Source organism: Corvus cornix, chromosome 1 (assembly GCF_000738735.6).
Source record: "Corvus cornix cornix isolate S_Up_H32 chromosome 1, ASM73873v5, whole genome shotgun sequence".
NCBI lineage: Eukaryota > Metazoa > Chordata > Aves > Passeriformes > Corvidae > Corvus > Corvus cornix.
The window spans coordinates 42,832,453-42,850,191 of record NC_046332.1 but is presented as its reverse complement, the minus strand read 5'-3'; the positions used below and the strand labels follow the sequence as shown (position 1 = coordinate 42,850,191).

General features: G+C 43.9%; 1 protein-coding gene across 1 annotated transcript; it reads left to right on the top strand.

Moving 5' to 3' along the window:
• The first annotated feature begins 15,518 nt into the window (after positions 1–15,518).
• On the top strand, positions 15,519–17,316 carry LOC104690108 (vitelline membrane outer layer protein 1). Its single transcript, XM_019286402.3, has 3 exons — positions 15,519–15,686; positions 16,152–16,249; positions 16,961–17,316. Exons 1-3 carry the CDS (start codon positions 15,519–15,521, stop codon positions 17,244–17,246), a joined length of 552 nt encoding a protein of 183 aa, XP_019141947.3. The 3' UTR covers positions 17,247–17,316.
• The last annotated feature ends 423 nt before the right edge of the window (positions 17,317–17,739 follow it).

Sequence of the window (17,739 nt, the reverse complement as noted above, 5' to 3'; positions counted from 1 at the left end):
TGTAAGCCTAGCAAAGTGTAAATATCCCCCAAGCAGCAGTGAAGAAAATAAACAAAGAAATAAATCCTGCCTAGCACTGACATGAAAGGAATACCATGAAGCCAATTTTCTGGGATACTTGGCACTTTCTTCCAGCTACAGCATTGTTCATGGAGCTGGGTGAGCCCGTGAACCTGTCTGAGCACTGGCACAGATCTGGCTTGGGTTTTGGGTAGGAAACTCCCTCTCAGACTGGCACCAGCTCTTTTTTAAGGTAGGGATGGGAGGTGAAAGGACATTTGGGGGTGAAACAGGGAAAAGGAGAGTAGAAACAGTGGTTTACTTGTGTAAACTCTCTCAAAATAAAAACCAACCTACAAAAATAATCCCATTTGAGCTGCTCTACAATTGCCAGACCTGGACTAATTATTTAAGTGAACAATTTAAGGAACAGGACTTGCACTGTGTGCTTTGGAATATGTTCACTTTTTTGCAACACTCTTCTGGGACCGGAAAACCACTCCAGACTGTGTGTCCCTGGTGCAGCTGCAGTGAAAACCTGATGTGGGAGCCTGGACAGCAGATCTCCAGTGCACCAGTAGCAGCCAGTGCCATTGCAGCAGCTGAGACTCATCAACACTGCTCACCTCTGCAGAGGTGCAGTGTATTCCAGTTGGGACTTGTTGGGGTTTTGGAGCTGAAATTTGCTGTGCTGCTAAGGAGATTTGAGCCATCCCCATTTTGTTTTGTCAAGGCATGTTCAGTTCCTGACATACCTGAAGAAGGCATTTTCAGTGGCGAGCATTTGAATTCTGTGTTACCTACAAGTGAATCTGAAGTGAACACACTGCGTGGTTTCGATACCAGTCCAAAAAGCTGACTATTTTCTGAGTACGTCTTTCTCATGCTGGCTGTAAAGCTGAGGTCCTGATCTTGTCTTCTGCCTTGCCCTCGTCTCCCCTCTCATCAGCTTATGGTCCCCAGGCTCCAGCAGAGCATTCATTTCTTGCAGCAACACAGAGAACATAACAGCTCTCAGCATCAAGGGAGGGAAGTGCCCACGCTTGATTTGCATTAATTTATGCACTAAAGCTTCCTTTTGTCTGAAGAACTTTTAGCTAATAGATCCCTCACTGGCCAGAGCCAAGGTCTAATTACATGACAAAATTGTGCAGATGTGGCCACAGAACAAGAGACTCATGCTGTTAACAGAGTGTTTTTCCACAGTGACTTGCCCCAGTTTGGAAAGAAAATTGTGGTGGTATTTTTTGAAATTTCTTTTTCTTTTTTAAAATTTTGCAACTGTGTTTCATGTAGGGATACAGTTAAAATAAAAAGCCATCAGCCTCACTGGTGAAGCTACTGTGGCCAAGCCGGTTGGACCTGAATTTCAAGAAACTCATGGGTTTTGCCCTTCTATACCTGGTTGTGGGTGAAGAAGGGACAAAATGACCAAAGCATTGAGAAAAATCCCCAAAGCAAGTGTTACTCAAGTGAAGCGTGCAGATACCATTTGTAGTGCAAAGCCCTTCAAAGACCAAGTGCAATCCTACTTGGAGGAATAGGTAAAGATGAGGGAAACAGAGGCTGATTTGGCTCAAATAAGGCATTTTTATGGGAGGTTAGCAGGATTCACGTCTTCATGGATTGCCCTATTTTTGTGCAAGATTTTCTTGAGAAATGTCCATAACTTTTCAGGAAAGGGAAGAAATCCGTACTCCATCTGCATAAAATTACTGGAAAACTCGGCATTCTGAGGGAAATCTAGATATGAGATAGTTTTTGGCATTCAGCCTAGGAACTGTGAACTACTGCAGTCACTGCAGGTGGTAGTGCAGTGGAAAATCATGTTCTGGAATCAAGGAGGGTTTTCAGAGGGAGTTAATGACATGGGTAGCTGGCATAAAACACTACTGGGAGCAAAGAAGGCTTTTACCTGTAGTACAAATCCAGTGCATCCACTGAAGTTATAGTGCAGATTTCCCCCGGTTTCCCAAGAGCCTCCTCATTAGGAACAGGGATGACAAAAATGCGCTTTGTGCTCCTGCTCGCTGGAAACAACAGGAGGAAAGGAGACCAAGCCTTGATAACACAGCCATTGCTCCTCGACACAGAGCTGAGAAGGTCTTCAGTGACCTGTCCTGGCTGCCATTGACACTGGGCTCTGGAAGGGAAGCTTGGGAGCAGTGTTTTGCATTAGCAGCTTCCCTCTGCTCACTCCACTGCCTGGCAGCCCAAGTGGGGAGCCCTGTGAGGGGCTTCCAGCAGTTCTGAAGAGAGGGGTGGAACCCGGGGTAACCCCAAATGAACAGAGAATTACGTGTTTGATGAACAAAACCTTCTGCCAAGGAATGCTTCCGTGGTTGCGAAACCTGGAGCGCTGCACACAGGCAGCTCTTAGAGGCAAGGCAAGTTTCACAGCAAGCAGTGTGTAGCAGCATTTTCCTCCCTTGGAGGAAATAAGAAGTCCTTGTGATAGCATGTTTTCCCTGTTGAAATTGTGTCTACCTCTTGCCAGCACAGAAGTACATCTAACTTTGATAGAGAACATGCAATGGCTGAATTCTTTAGCTTTGCCTGACACTTAAAGATTGTTGAGGGCAAATATTTTCTTAGGTTCAAACTTTCCGTTCTAATACTACTTCTAATTGTTCACCACTCTGAACAAGTTCAGATCTTTACAGGCAGTAATTCCATCTTCTCTCCAGGCATGTTTTATCTAGACCATAGTGTTTTATCTCTCAAACTCTTCCACCAAGCAAGATGTAGGGGGACCTCCAGCCCTGAAGAACCTTGGGACCCAGGCTCTAAACCTGACCCCACCTTAACTCTGCCATGGGACAGAAGAATGGTGCTGCTGAAAGGTACATTAAGAGCAAGCGGCTTTATTTATTTGTAGAGTGTATTTCTCTTTCTTACTTTTCTCATGTTTTCTGTGCTTATTGCATGCACAGCCCAAGTCTTTGTGTGCACACTAAACAAAGCCTATTAGGTGCCACATTGAACACATTACCTTTTTTAAAAAAAAAAAAAAAATCTAGGGTTCTATCTGAGAAAAAATTCAATTTTTAAAAGGAACTGCAAGATATCTGGACTCAGCATGATGCTAGAATTTTCTTCTAGAAGGAGTTACATGCATTATTGCTGTGTGCAGCCCGGCTAGCAATGCCAATTGAGATTTCCTCCTGTTGCTTCTCTAAGACTGATTTCAGTATCTTGTAGATTTTGCAGCTTATATCTGTTTGTGCTGAAATTTTCCATTTGTGGTTGTTGTGTCTGACTCAATGCAAAAGTTTTTCTGGAAAGTTTTGTGGAACAGTGGTAAGCCTATGGCTCGAGGGAGACAGACAAAAAATTATATACTAAGACAAAAAATTATATACTAAAATGGCAACTTACTTCTCCTACAGTAGTGATCCCACTCAGATGGTGGAGGTTTGTGTCATGAATTTTGCAAATTTAAATTCTACGAATGCCACAGTGTGAATTTCTTGAGGGGTTATAGCTCCTTTGTAAATTGCTTAGAAAATTAAACACTCTAACAAGTACATCGGAAACCCAAGAACTAGTATATAATGAGTAACCAATTATTCATTTGATTCAGTATTTTTATGTAATTAATTTAATACCAAGGGAAAGATGGGCTCAACAAAGTGTTGCAAGAAAAATAATTTTTGAAGGGACCAATGGCAGCAGGACTGGGATACAAAGGCCCACTCCAAAAGGACCTGGTACATGGGAGTTTTGTCTGAGTGCAAAAGAGAAGGGACCATAGCATAACAAATACCTGAGAAAGGGAGATTTTTCATCAAGGAACTCACTTTTTTTCCCTGAAATAAGAAACCAAGCAAGAACCCAAGAGAGTTGCTGAAGGGCCAGGTGTGTTTGCTCAGGCAGGGTGACACAGTGGCAGCCAGGGACACCCAGACCTGCTGTTTGGGTGCAGCCCACAAAGACCTGAAGGAGTGAAGAGAACCTCTGAGAAAGGGCTTAGACCTGCAGGTGATGCCATAAAAAGAATAAAAGAAGCTGTCTGCTTTCTTCTCTCCCTCTGCTATTCCTGAGGTCCTTCCTCAAGGTGACAGTGACCACTTTGCAAGCATTCCAGTATTCCTTCAGCCCTTGTGCTCAGCCTGAGGGTCTCTCCCCTCTAGTATGCTATGAGGGATGAACACTGGGGGAAGAAATGGAAACAGTGTCAGGGTTTCAAGGAGATGCCAAAACCAGCACGACTGCCAAGTGCATATAAGCAGACTCTTTAGAGCAGTGAGATAACAAAGCAGAGCAACACAACATCATGGTTGTGATGAGTCTTCCAAGAGAAGAAGCTCTAGGGGCTGTCTGAAAACCTGCCTGTGGCAGCAAAGAGAAAGAGTTAGGTGGCCTTCCTGTAGGAGACATGCTGTGGGCAAGACCCTGCATGGATCAGCTGCAGTGGCAAGCTTTGGTGGGGACTTGCAAAAGAGTTTAACCCTTTTATAGTACACGCATATAAATTTACAAACATGTATAAAGATGAGCTGTCATTGCATGCACGTATCCTCTCTGTGAGAAGTTCTCAGGGCAGGGGATTTTCATGGGTACTGCCACAGAAATTTCAAGTCTGTTCAGAGGCTGTCAGCTCCCATGAGTGTGGGGCGTACCTCTGCTCTGAGGTGACTCTGGAGAGGAAGGGATCAGGAAGCTTGTGCCCACTGGCTTCAGCTAGGAGGAGAGTGATACAAACCATCATGGCTTCAGTGCAAGTTATAGTGGGTAGGGATGTGGGTAACTGGCTTCTGATAAAAAAAAAAGAAAATAAATTATCATTTGAATCTTTCAGAAGCAGTAGAGGATTCAGAGGAAACACTGGAGGGGAGGAATAACAGCTGTCCTGACTGGGTTCCTTTCCAGTGATTTTCCATGGGCTGTAGCTTTGTCACATCGGAAAGATTTGTGGTGAAACTTCTTGTGCTGTGAACTTCTCTGTTCAACTTCAGGTCTTTCTTAGGAGACTTCTGCCCTGTTGTAAAAAGTCAACATTTCAGCAACAGGTATTTTTGGAACAATGTGAACTCTGACAATGTATCCATCATATGAATTCCATCTCCACATCACAGTGTCATCCCTAATTAGCGTGAACATTAAACACAACAAAAAAACTTGCCTTTTTCACTTATGCAGATGAGCTTTGGCAGCACTTGCATTAATTGGACTGGTTATTCCATCCCTGCTAGATAAATTTCAGCCGTGAGCAGAGGAGGAGTATTGCTGCAACAACATCTGAGGCTGATGCACACCTTTACCTGTCTTGGTGCTGGACAGAAAGGAGAGACACAGCCTCCCCTGTTCCTGAAATCCTCCTGTGCTGTACACAGACAGTATAGGTTCAGAACTTCCCAAAGAAAACACAGAGGGGCCAGAAATCAGACATGGGGAGTGTGGAAAAAATAGGCATACGTGGTCTGAAACAGGAGGTAGGGGCCGGGGTGAGAGAAAACCACCGCCTTTTCTAGGATGCAGGATTGCCTCATATCCAGTATCTCTTCCACAGCAATTCTTCTCCCTTCCCAACAGTTGGCTGCAAGCAAGCACTCCAGGTAAGGAGATGGGGACCTACAGTAAGCCACTGGAAGAGAAGCTTCCTCTTACCAGCGAGCACTGTGGTCCCACTGTCCCAGCCAATATTGCCTTCTCCAGGTGGGCTTCCATGTATACACGAGGCTGAGGGAAGAGGTGGGAGAGGCTCCTGTATCCCACAGCACACTTCAGGCACGTGGATGATTCCCTCTCCTGGGCTGACAGTGTCTCCCTTGCCTTCTACCCGTGGCTGTTCTGGCCTTTCCTTGCTTTGTCCATGTTCAGTACCTTGGTGCCAGGACAGAGACATCTGCCTCCTCGGTCTGTGTCTCCAACACCCCTTCTACCTCCTCAGGACTTTCCTGCTCCCTGCAACTCTCAACATCACCCGTGACAGCGTGAGTTAGTGGGATATGGCACACATGCCCCATTTAGAGCTACAGTTTCAATGATGCTTGGATAATTGTCCCTCTTTTGTGCTGATTTGGACAAATTTGGAGGAAAAATACCCTCTGATAGAAGGCAGGTTACAACCAGCCCTCCCTCATCAGGTTCAGGAAAAGAAATTTTCCTCAGAGGAAAGCAAAAGAGATAAAAACTATTTATTTAGCAAACACACAGGAAAAGAATGCTAAATAATGAAACCTCTTGCTGTGGAGAGAAACCTGGGAAATTTTAAGAGTCCTTCTGTAGGAGTGGTCTCTTGTAAGAAATGAGACAACTCTTAATTAAATAAAAATTAAAATAATTTATTGAAAACAGAGAAATTGAAAAACTACAGAAATTAGAAAAATATAAAAATTTGGGATGCTACAGCTCGATAGATGGTATGCCCCAGGAGCGCAGGGATCTGAGATCTTCTGGCTGAGGCAGCACTGGACCACAGGTAGAGAAAAGGACTTGCAGTGCTGGGCTGACTTTTAGCTGGTCCAAAAGTCAGGAAAAAAATTATTAAAGGCTCCTTAATAGGAGTAAGGCTTTTAATGCCCAGCACCAAAGTCCACCACAGCTAGCCTGCAGAGGACTCTCCCCCTCTGAGACCTGTCTCGTTGTTTTTATAGTGCCTTTGCTCCGCCCACAGCCCGCCCACAGCCCACCCCTTCGGTTTAAAGTGATTGGTGCTTTCCCTTTGATAGATCATCTCTGTCCACCAATAGCTCATCGTTGTCAGAGGGGTGGTATCAGTTGAGATAAGGGTGCTAAAATGCCCTCATTAAAATTCAGGTTGCCATGGAGCTTGCCTGCAGGGTAAAGGCTATGGGGCTAAAAATAGCTGCTGACTGTTAGAAACTGGGGTTTTGGAGTTAGTCCTTGGACTAAAGTGCAAAGTAAAAACCCTTGAAAAAGTATTAAAATACATCCAACACATCTTAAAACACTTGTAAAAGTATACAGTAAACACAGGAAAGGTAACTCTTATGGTGTACAGGTGGTTTGAAGTTTGAAAAGGGAGCATAAGTTGGGGATTTTTAACTGGGGAATTTTTAACTGGGAAGGGTGTAACTGTCTTAATAAACTACTTTGAACAATTGAAAACACTGATAATGGAACTTGATTTTTGTACCTGGGCTGATGGGTTAATTTTAACATTTAAAATATTTAACTCAGAATTAATTAATTAAAGCACTTAATATGCAAAGACCAAGCACAATTAGGGATTTCATGTATGACATTCTCTTCTCCTCCTCGAAGCTGGGTTAGTGTGGGCCCACCTCCAGGGCGTCCACCTCAGTAGAAAATTCTCCCAAGGTGCTCTGATGTTCAAACAGTCCAGAAGAGAAGAAGGGAAAAAAACCCCGAAGTCCCAGGAAAACAAAGTTCAACTCTCCGTCTCCCTCCAGAGAAAAGAGGCCGAAAGTTGGCTGAAAAGCAAGCAGGGTGCTTCCTCTACTCTTGCTGCTTCAGAAGCAGAGGAGTGTGTATCTGTATCCTTGAACAACCGCTTTGAGACATTCACTTGGTTTTTTTCCTCTCCCCCCTCTCAGGCTCAGTTTAAAGGCACAGAAAGGCACAAAATTATTTTCTGGGCATAGAGCAGCGACAGGGGATACACATCATAAAGGCACCCCAAGGCACCTTTCCAAGTCTTTGGGTGAGGGACAAAGCAGAAAATGTTGCAAAGGAGAGTGGATCTCAGCATCAGGATCAGGTGCAGGGAGCCAGGGTCTAGATGTGGTCAGTTGGGTATCACTGGGCAGCAAGACAGGTCCTGGGGATTGAAACCTGAGTCCTGACTGTGAATGCTGCCTTGGGCATCTGTCATGACTCCCTTGGTGGTTCAAGGTGGATTATATTCACTTATTCATAAATGAATTCCTAATCATTGGTTGTTGTCTGAGTTGTTTGCAATGCGGCACTATGGTCTCAACTTCAGAATGGCGTTTTCTACAAGCAGTTGTAGCTTTGCCTGGAATTATTATATCCTATGTAATACTCGAAACTGAAATATAGTCAAGGAAATCTAGCACTCAGAGTGAATGGGTGCTTCTGTCTTTAGTCTGTGCACCTTGGTGCCTGGAGTATTGCTTGGAGAAATGTCACTCCCTTGTTTCAAAAGAGAAACTAATGTTTGGATACCTCAGTGAAGAACACTATGGAAACTCACCAAGTAAACTGGACCTTTCTAGATCAGGGTTTTAACAGAGTGTAAATAATAAATGGATCATGCCCCGAACAGCTACCATTGTTTGAAGGTGGTGACCAATTCTCGCTCTTGACAGCTATGATGGAGGTGGGGTGAGGGATATAGGTCTGGATCAGTGCATTTGCAGTTGAAGTCAGGCATACAGCAGGTTTAAAACCACAGCAAAAATACCTGTTCATAACTCAGCAGGACTAGCCTCCATGTTTCCACTCCAAACTAGTCCCAGGTACAGGATATCTTGGGTTAATCTGTGCCTAATCAATGTTTCCCCCATATTAATCTGTTCCTGACAGAGACCCCAGACAAACCCATCAGCAAAGTTGCTGAAGCTGTAGCAGGACCAGGGCTGCCTCCCAAGTTGTCACTTCACTGGTCACTGGTGAGGGCTTTGGGACCTTGATCTGAAGGCTGCTAATTGAAGATCTGCAGTTTTAAGGTGCTGCAAGATCAAGTACAACAAAGCCCTTTAGCACTTGGTGAACTTTAGGAGTCCAGGAGTCCAGGAGTCCAGAAGTCCAGAAGATTAATGCTGTGCTTAAAGGCTTTGCAGTCTGAATTCCAGAGCTGGGTCCCTAACTACAGACAACAGGGTCTGTTTCGCAGTAAATTCCCTAGGTCAGCACGACTGTCTGTGAAGAGTTCTTGAGGGAGAGAAAAGACTCTTGCTTGAGTCTTTTCTCAAAGTGCAAACATTCAGACTGCAGTGGCCAGCAGTAGTTGCACATGGTAGTTCCCAATGACCATAATTTATTTCTGCCTTGCTCTGGACTGGAAGGGGATTGTAATTCCACATATGGATTTCCTGGAAGAATATGGACTCTGTTCCATGGGTAATGGCCTCAAGACTTGTTGTCAAAACAGGAGGCATGTCTAGACCATTGCATTCCCTGGCTCTGGGCATAGATCAAGGTGTAATCTGCTCTTTTTATGAGAATGCAGCTCAGAGTGATGGCTGAAGTATTTTCAACCAACACCTGAATTAACTTAGGAGATAAAAAATTTTGATATAAGAAAAAGAGTGTTTACATAAATTAAACATATTTAGACATTTTGATGTCAAAGAAAGACATGCCCTCTTCTGTCTTTTCATCCTCCCCTTAACCTTTGCTCAGGATCTGTTAATAAAGTTCTTTATTTAAAAAATAAAGGCAACTTTGAATGATCTGGTACTTATGAAAATAATCTACAAATATGCAATTTTTTTTTTCAGAGCTTTTTGCACAGTTTCTTTCTTTCTTTCTTTTCCTCCTCTCTCCCTCCTTCCCCCAACTCTCAGTAGAGCTTAGCCTGTTTTTTTGTCTTGGCATTCTTGAGCTAGCACACAGAGCCACCCTGCTGCTGCAGGCATGGCCAAAACCCAGCCACTGCACATGCTGCTGTTTTTCACGGGGCAATTAAAGAGGAAGGAAAGGAACTCAGGGGGATGGTCAAGATTCACCAGTAGGAGCTTGGGGAAAGTGACATTGGTGACAAGAGCAGCTGAGAGGTGCCAGCTCTCTGCAGGGGGCTGTGTTAGTCTGTGGGGCACTCTGGGACTGAAATACCCTTGCTGGCATTGCTGTTAGCACCAGGCAGCTTTCCACAGCCAAGTGGTGGGGCCTGGCTTGCCCCATAGTGCTGATCATTCTGATCCCAATGCAGATGATACTGTAATTCATGGCAGTCTGCCCCCACCAAGGGAACCACCTGGTTTACTGGAGGAGAAAGCCCAGGTGTGCACCAGTGTGTATGCAAAATATAAAACCAGAGCAGTGCAGCCCTGACACAGAGCAGGGAGATGGATTACTTTGGATGGATCACTTTGGATGGATCACACTCAGTTTCAAGGGGGTGCAACAGCCTTGTGGCTGTGGTTAAGGATAGGTTTCCTGAGAACTTTTCCCAGTGAATTTTCTGAAGAAGTTGCTATGTGAAGTGATCTTTAGTTGAAGATTTGCAGTGGGTGTAAATTGGCATTTGGTCTCTGGCTGTCAGTAAATCTGCACTACAGGAGGGTCTGTGTCTCCGTTTCTTTGTGGGTTTTTTTGTTAATTAGCAATTAGACTCAATAATAAAAAATGTTGAAAGCCTGATACAACTGTAAAAACACGTATCGAGCCATGTCCCACAGGAGACTATTCTAGGTCTGAAATTACTCATATTTTTATTTTATTGCACAGTAGAATAGAGAGTTTGCTTATTAAATTTATAGATGTCCTCAGCCTGGGAGACGAAGACACTAGAGGATTGGGGATAGAATTCAAAATAAGCACAGGTGCGAAGTATTGCACTAACATGAGAATAGTCACTTTCAAAGAGAGTGAGAGAGCTGACTGGTGAGGAGTTGAGAGTGACTGGTGAGGCAGCAGTTCTACAGGAAGAGTGGTGCCAGTACCACCCTTGCTAAAATGTTGGGTATTTTATTAACAATTAGAAAACTTCCACCTTTCAACTATTGTGCTGCAGTGACAAGATCTCTGTTGAAATGCTGTTCAAAACAGCATTTGACCAACAGAGTACAGTCCAGAAGAGATCAGCAAAAATGTTGAGATGTCTAGAAAGCAGTGTGTGTGGGATTAGACCTTCAGAAAGGGTAAAGGATCAGTACCAAATGAGGCAATGCCTTGGTTTCTGTTCTTGCCCAGTGGTGTCCTGGGCATTCTGGGCAGAAATGGACTGAGTTGTCTGCTCTGGCTTTATCTGCAGGTCCCAGGTGTTGTCTTCAGAGCTTCACTCCACCTCTTTCCAGCACACCTGGACTGCAGCCAGACAGTACTTTCTCCATCCCTGGCTACCATTGTACAATCCTGCCTGAGCAGATACTCTGACTTTTTTAGCTACTGTTTTCTGGTCCTTATTCGTAAACCTCCTTTCCTGCTAATTCTGGCCTATAACACAGCTGTGAGGAAAAGAAGTGAATGTGTCAGTGCAAAAGATGTAAAAAACCATGATACATAAGCAAAACAATTTCTTTGGTACTGGCTGTGGTCTCTGCTCTCTTTCTGCTCAGCAGGTTTCTTAAGGATATTTGGTTTGCTTGCTGGCCATCATGTGCAAGTGCAAATCACAATGAGATTTCAATGACGAGTGGAGCTTTTATGCGTTTTCGGTTCTTGTGTGGGCAGGTAATGCTGAAATTAATTTAGTAGGAAGGAAAAGGGCAGGAATCCTCTGTCAGTGTAGGCGAGTCATAACCTGAGTATGAGCCAACACTATCATACCATTGTGAAAATGATAGGAATTGTTCCAGGGTGCTTAAACAAAAGTGCAACATTGTTCTGTTGCACTGCCTTAAAAAAAAAAAAGGAAAAAGAAAAAAAAGTAGTTTTGGCATGCTGAGTCCCAGACAGGAATTGGAAACTGAAAGAAATGGAGAGATTCCATGACAGGGGGCAGGGCAATCAGGCTTTCACAAGAATGTGTTTAAATGTTATTAGTAATTGTAAACAAAAATTGCAATGAACAAGTAAAGAATAAGGCAATAGAAAGAAGACTTACATAGTTCATAGATGAAGGAAATTAGTTCTATTAATTGTATAGGAATAAAAAATGTGAGAAACTGTAAAAGTTGTAATTGCTGTGTTAAAAACAATAATGTATGCTCGGCCTAGTAGGTAAGATAAATAAAATGTCTAAATTTTTAAGATAAAGTTTTATATGAAAGCCGGGGATTGTGGGCAGTGGGAAACCACCTGAAAATAACTTCACAACAAGGGGAGCACCACCTCTACATGCAGGTCTTCTTTACATCCTATCACTGATGCGAAATTATCTCCTCTTACATATGAGAAATGGCTGTACTTATGTTATTTGCTTTAAAGCTTCCCTGTCTGCTCATGCATCTAGAAAATCCTGGCTCTTGTCTCATTTCTGATGTCTCTCACTTATATTTTCCCAGCTATTCAATTTTCTATTAATCTGAATCAATTTAGCAAATGAGAAAATGAGGACCAGATAGCACATAATTTGATTACTCCTTTTCTCTTAAACATTTGCCCATATTATTGAAAACTAATTCTCATTCAGCAGTACTGTTTTTAGCCTGCAAAAGCCTAAATAGAGTCTGAGGTTATAAGACTAGTCCAGGTGGGGATCATGCCTCCGTGTCGTCAGTAGAGATGAGTAGATGATTTTAGGGAGAGGCTCATATGAAGGTATCTGTTCCTCTCTATTGTTGTCATGTTGTCTCTCTCAGCAGCTATAAAGGGAGCCCACTGTGATTATTTCAGATGGAGACATCGGCACTGTAGATGTCTGTGTTCATTCAGAATCGCACCTCTTCTTTCTAAATAATGCAACCCTTTGTTTATTCATATTTTCACAGAATAGAATAGATTCTTTATTGCCCTTTCACGTTTCTTTGGCACTAGGTGTGGCTTCTGTGTTTGCTGATGTACCATTTCCATGAGATAGTGTGCTCCTTTGCAGGATGCAGTCAGCTGTGGAGTGTTTTATCTACATCCCATGCTGCAGGTGAAGGTTTGGCAGAGCCAGGCTGTGTGATTTACACTTGATTTACACCCAATTGTAATGGTCAGTTCGACATCAGAGCTGCTGAGGAACGTGGCTACTGAGAGCTGATGGGCGGCAACCAGTACCTTGGTAACAGCGTGGGAGGAGTGTAAAATGGCCTAGAGCACCCAGAAGCACAGAGTCATTCAGTCAAAACCATTCCTCTGTATTTATTGACCTCTCTTCAGCAAATGCTGTTTACTTCCACTCCTATTCAGAGTTCCTGGGCACTTGCTGCCTTCAACCCTTCCTACAGCTCACTCAAAGGAGTCCAACGACTCAAATGATCTGTGTCCTTTGGGCAGCAGAAGGTTTACATGAATATGAGAATCTGAGAATATGAGAAAGACAACACAACACTGCCAAACGAAGTTTGTATTCCTAAGTGTGTGGTATTTTTAGGGGTAAAAATAAAAAATTAATGAATTTTCAAGAACAGCTAATATGTAATTTTTTCAATAACTTCATAAAATAAGCAAATTTTGTATGGTATGTGTTTTTGTATGTTATAGACATAAAATTCATTTTCCATGTTCCATGTAGATTTTAAATATGTCATAGCATCACAATAATAATTTCATAAAATCAATATACTGATTAATATTATATTAAGCTGTTTATTAAAAAAATAGAAGTTTTTATAAAAGCTGAAAAGTAGTGGCAAGATTTTTATGCTCCTCTGCCTGCAAAAATAATTGTATTAAACTGGATGAATAATGAAAGGAGGAAATACCTTGTGTCATCATAATTTTACTGAAGTCATGTTTCATTAATCAAATTCATCAGTTTTCCAATTTTCTTTAAAACTGTTCTGACATTTTCAAGGGTATTAAAATACAAGAGAGGGAGCAAGAAAGCAGGGTAGGTGTGTCAGTAAGAGATCCAGATCTCACCATTGTAGACTTTTTTTGATTTTGATAGTCTGTGTAAGCTGATCCTGGCAGCTTGTTGAGGCATCCAAGCAAAATTGGTACTGTTACGCCATAGCAGAAATCAATGTCTGCTCTGCACGTATTAAGTGCTATCTGAGCCATGTGCTGTGAAATCAAGTCCAAGGCATCTCACATTTGGCAGCCCAGGTTACCAGCTGTTTGGTTATAAATGGGAAAACGGTACTTCCCAAGCCCTGCAGTAATAGCTCTCCAATAGTTCTCCTCTTGGGCTTGCATTTTCTCCTGTACTTCTGAAGTGTGCACAGGAGCCACTTCTCATGGCCAAATCCCTGAAGGTAGCTTCACCTCCTGCCTCATCCCACTCCCCTGCACACTGAGGGCTCACTGTGCCCTAGGATCCTCCTCTGGGGATGCGAAAAGGCAGGAATCTTATGATTTGAGCAGAGTCTGAGGGGGAAGGTGGGTCCTGACAGGCTGTGGACCTGCATCACTGCTGCCAGAGGTGAAATGGCCAAGGATGATGGTGTTGGGCCAGCAAAGGAGAAATGAATGGGGGAGTCCTGCTTCTTCTTTTGTTACCTTAACCATGTCCCAGCCATTTCTGTCTGACTCCTTCTGCTCCTTTCCATTCATGTGCTGCCAAGGGCAGGTCTGAGTGTCCTCGGCTACCACTCTGTGACCCTGCCTGAACAAACACACCTGGATTGCCAGATGTGATTGCACAGTCCTTGTCGGAGAAAACACATCTCCTCTGGATTTTGACATCCCTTTGGAGAAATAAAATAAAAGTTCTGGTTGAAAAAAGAAAACAGGCTGTGCTTCTATCACGTGCTGTGCTCTTTTGATGCCTTTCACGAAAAGGATCATCCAACTTGCCATCGTCTTAATTTGCATGTATTGCCACCTGTACAGACCACTGACAAGCGTAAGAGGAATGCAGAGTCAAGAGTGGGAAAAGCAACATCACCTTTTAGTGGGACAGGAGCAGAGGGAGTAGAACAGGGATTGGAAGAGAAACCTAGAAGAGGAAAATTTTGTCTTCTTTTAGTTCAACATCTGGCAACTCATCTTGCTATAAAATCCTGAGGATCAAGATACTTCTCTAAAATATATTCTCTCTTTTTTGCCTATTGAACAGAGGGAAAGCTTCTGCTAGATGCTGCAAGACAGACCAAGGGTCATCCGAAGCATTGGTTAACTCTATGTTAAGAGACTCTCAACTCCGGGTTTTCAAATTCACCTCTCCCTGCATTGTAACTTCCTCAAAGACTGTGCCCTCAGGTTCAGTACTACCTTTCTGGAAACCCTGCCTTTCAACTTTTCCCCAGTGGCATTTAGCCCTGAGAATCTCTGTGGGTATCTCAGCATATGTGACTTTGGTTAAGCTTGCTGCAAAAGCAAAGCATACAGTTCTTTATTGAGATAAAAATGGCTATTGAAAAGAAGGACATTAAAACCATAAATTACCTAATTTTTTGAGCTTCCCAGTAATCCTATTCAACAGAAGGTATTGGGAGACACGGGGCTTGAGTTTGCTTATTCTTTGTTCCAGACCAGGTCCCTTGTGTTTCTTCATCTAGTTTGACCTGCCTTGCCAAATAGCAATAGGTAAAATGGTTATGGAAGTTACTCTCGGAAGGCAAACATTCCAATGGCCAAATATCTGCACAGCCAGAAGCAGAAATCGATATTAAGCTTCTACCACGAGCACAGCAAGGAGCACGTAGGTGTTCCCCTAGCCCTTCAGTGATGGTGGATACACCTATGGCCGCAGTATCTGCTGCATGGGCACGGTGAGCAGGTCACCAGGTGCTGTGTCACTGCCTGGGTGGAAACTATTGTTCCAATGGTGTTTGTCGACAGACTGGTAGGGAAAGGCAAGCAGCCTTGGAAGGCTATAAATTCCCCAGTCCATACACCAGCTCTCCTTCAGCAGATGCAGAGCACGAGAGATGAAGTTCCTCATGCCAGCTACGCTCATCCTGCTCCTCCTCTGCTCGCCAGGAACAGGGGTGCGTGAACACACCTCTGTCCTCACTGTGCCCAATGGAGGCCACTGGGGCAAGTGGGGCAGCCGGCAGTTTTGCCATCATGGCTATGCCAATGGATTTGCGCTGAAGGTAAAATTCTCTCCATTCCCTACCATCTCCTGTCCCCAAGGACTTTCTGCAGGTTTTCCCTCTTCTTGAGTATGATACTCTGTACAAAAATTATGAGTCTTCTGGCAAACGTTGCCACTGTAGGTAAACCAGAGGTCTCCATGTGGCTGATGTTGCTGGGAGAAGTCACGTGAGTGCAAAAATCTGGATTCAGGGAGAGAGGAATCCACCACCACTGTCTCTCCTGAGACTCTGAGTGTCTGCCTTCCCTGCTGGGTCAGAAATAGTTAGAAAACACAAAGAATATGTTACAAGGGTTAGGTAGTTTCCCAGTGATAGCCGTTTCTTCCCATGTGCTTCCCAAGACATTTTCTCTTTCCCATTACAGAAAGAAGTTGGTAGTGCTTATGACAGCCATGTAAAGGACTTTTCCTGGGTCTTTTGCCCCTTGCCTTTACCTCTGTCCCTGTGTGACTTCCATTGCAGGTGGAGCCCGACCAGTTTGGAAGAGATGACACTGCTCTGAATGGCATACGCCTGCATTGTCAGGATGACTCAATAACCATTGAGTCCTTGGTGGGGGAGTAAGTAACACTGTGACTTCTCTCCTGTTTGTGATGCATCAGCTCACAAAATACCCATGGTGTCACCATTTGCAGGGGTCTCTTCTCTCTGACTTTCTTTATATACATAGTGATGTAGTATAGTGAATTAAAATAAGTGGTTAGGGGTTGTGTTCATTAATTTTGAGGGTTATTAAACATGATTACCTCACTTTACCACTTTTTGTTTGCCCTTGAGTTTTGTGCAGAGCACTGTGAACACCTGAAGTATGGTCCCAGGGTTAAAGTCTTTCTTTGGAAATCTGCAACACATGGGGCTAATTTGGGAAAAGGGGTTTCTAACCATACATTTAGAGACTGCCTGATTGAAGCCCTGCCCCAGCTGCAGGGAACAGAACCGCACCTCTGGAAGGCAGAATGGCTGCTCTCCCTGCTGCCTGGTGTGTACCTGTCACACACATCAGGGATGCATCATAAAATCTGAGATCAGGCTGCCCTTGGAGTTTCCACCAGAACCATAACTATCTAATCTCAGACTTCCTGGTGTTTTTCTGATGAGATATCAATAAAGAGAAAAGTACATCTTTGGAAGGCAAGAGAAAAAAAAAAGGAGAAAGTAAGGGGTCCCAGACTGCAGCAGGACGCTGTGTCATGGAAGCAACATGACAAGGCAAAGGAGCACTTCCCAGCAGCTCACAGAGCCCAGACATTCTTCCCTCTGCTTCTTGTCAGGTGGGGTTCCTGGACCAGCTTCCAAGTCTGCCCTGGAGGCTACCTGATCTCCTTTTCACTGAGAACAGAGAAGTCTCAGGGAGGAGGTGATGACACAGCAGCCAACAACATTCAGTTCCGGTGCTCAGATGAATCTGTGCTGGTGGGTGATGGACTGTCGTGGGGCAGCTTTGGCCCGTGGACCAACAGCTGCAAGATATGCGGTCTCCAGACCAAGGTAGAGCCCCCACAGGGGCTTCAGGATGACACAGCACTCAACAATGTGAAGTTCTTCTGCTGCAAATGAGCACTTGCTCCGCCTTCATCCCTGCCTACACCTCCCGTATCCCGCAGCAAGTGAAACATCAGTCAAGCTTTGCTCTAGCTTTATACTGGGACATGCCTGTGATGTTTTGACTGCTTGAATCTTGCTGTTCTGGCCTTAGATGATGATGTATTTTACAGCTACTGCTACATTAGCATAGCTGAATCATTGCATCAGGTACTGCTGGTTTGTTGCTGTGAAAATGCCCAGTCTCTAGCAATTGCTCAGAGCCAACAGATTTCTCAACTTTCTTTTACTCTGGCTGGCAAGTTTCCTTGAGGCTTGCTCTGCCCATTTTTCCCTCATTTGAAATAATATTTGACCTATTGATTCAAATGAGGTGAAATAGAAGTTTGGGTGGATTTATGAGAAGCATCAAAGGTTTGCTGTCATTGCCCATTCCTAGCTTGAATTGCCTCAAGATTTGTACATGCTTTTTGCAAGCAATCTGTTAGCTCCTGCCTGAGCTCCTGCC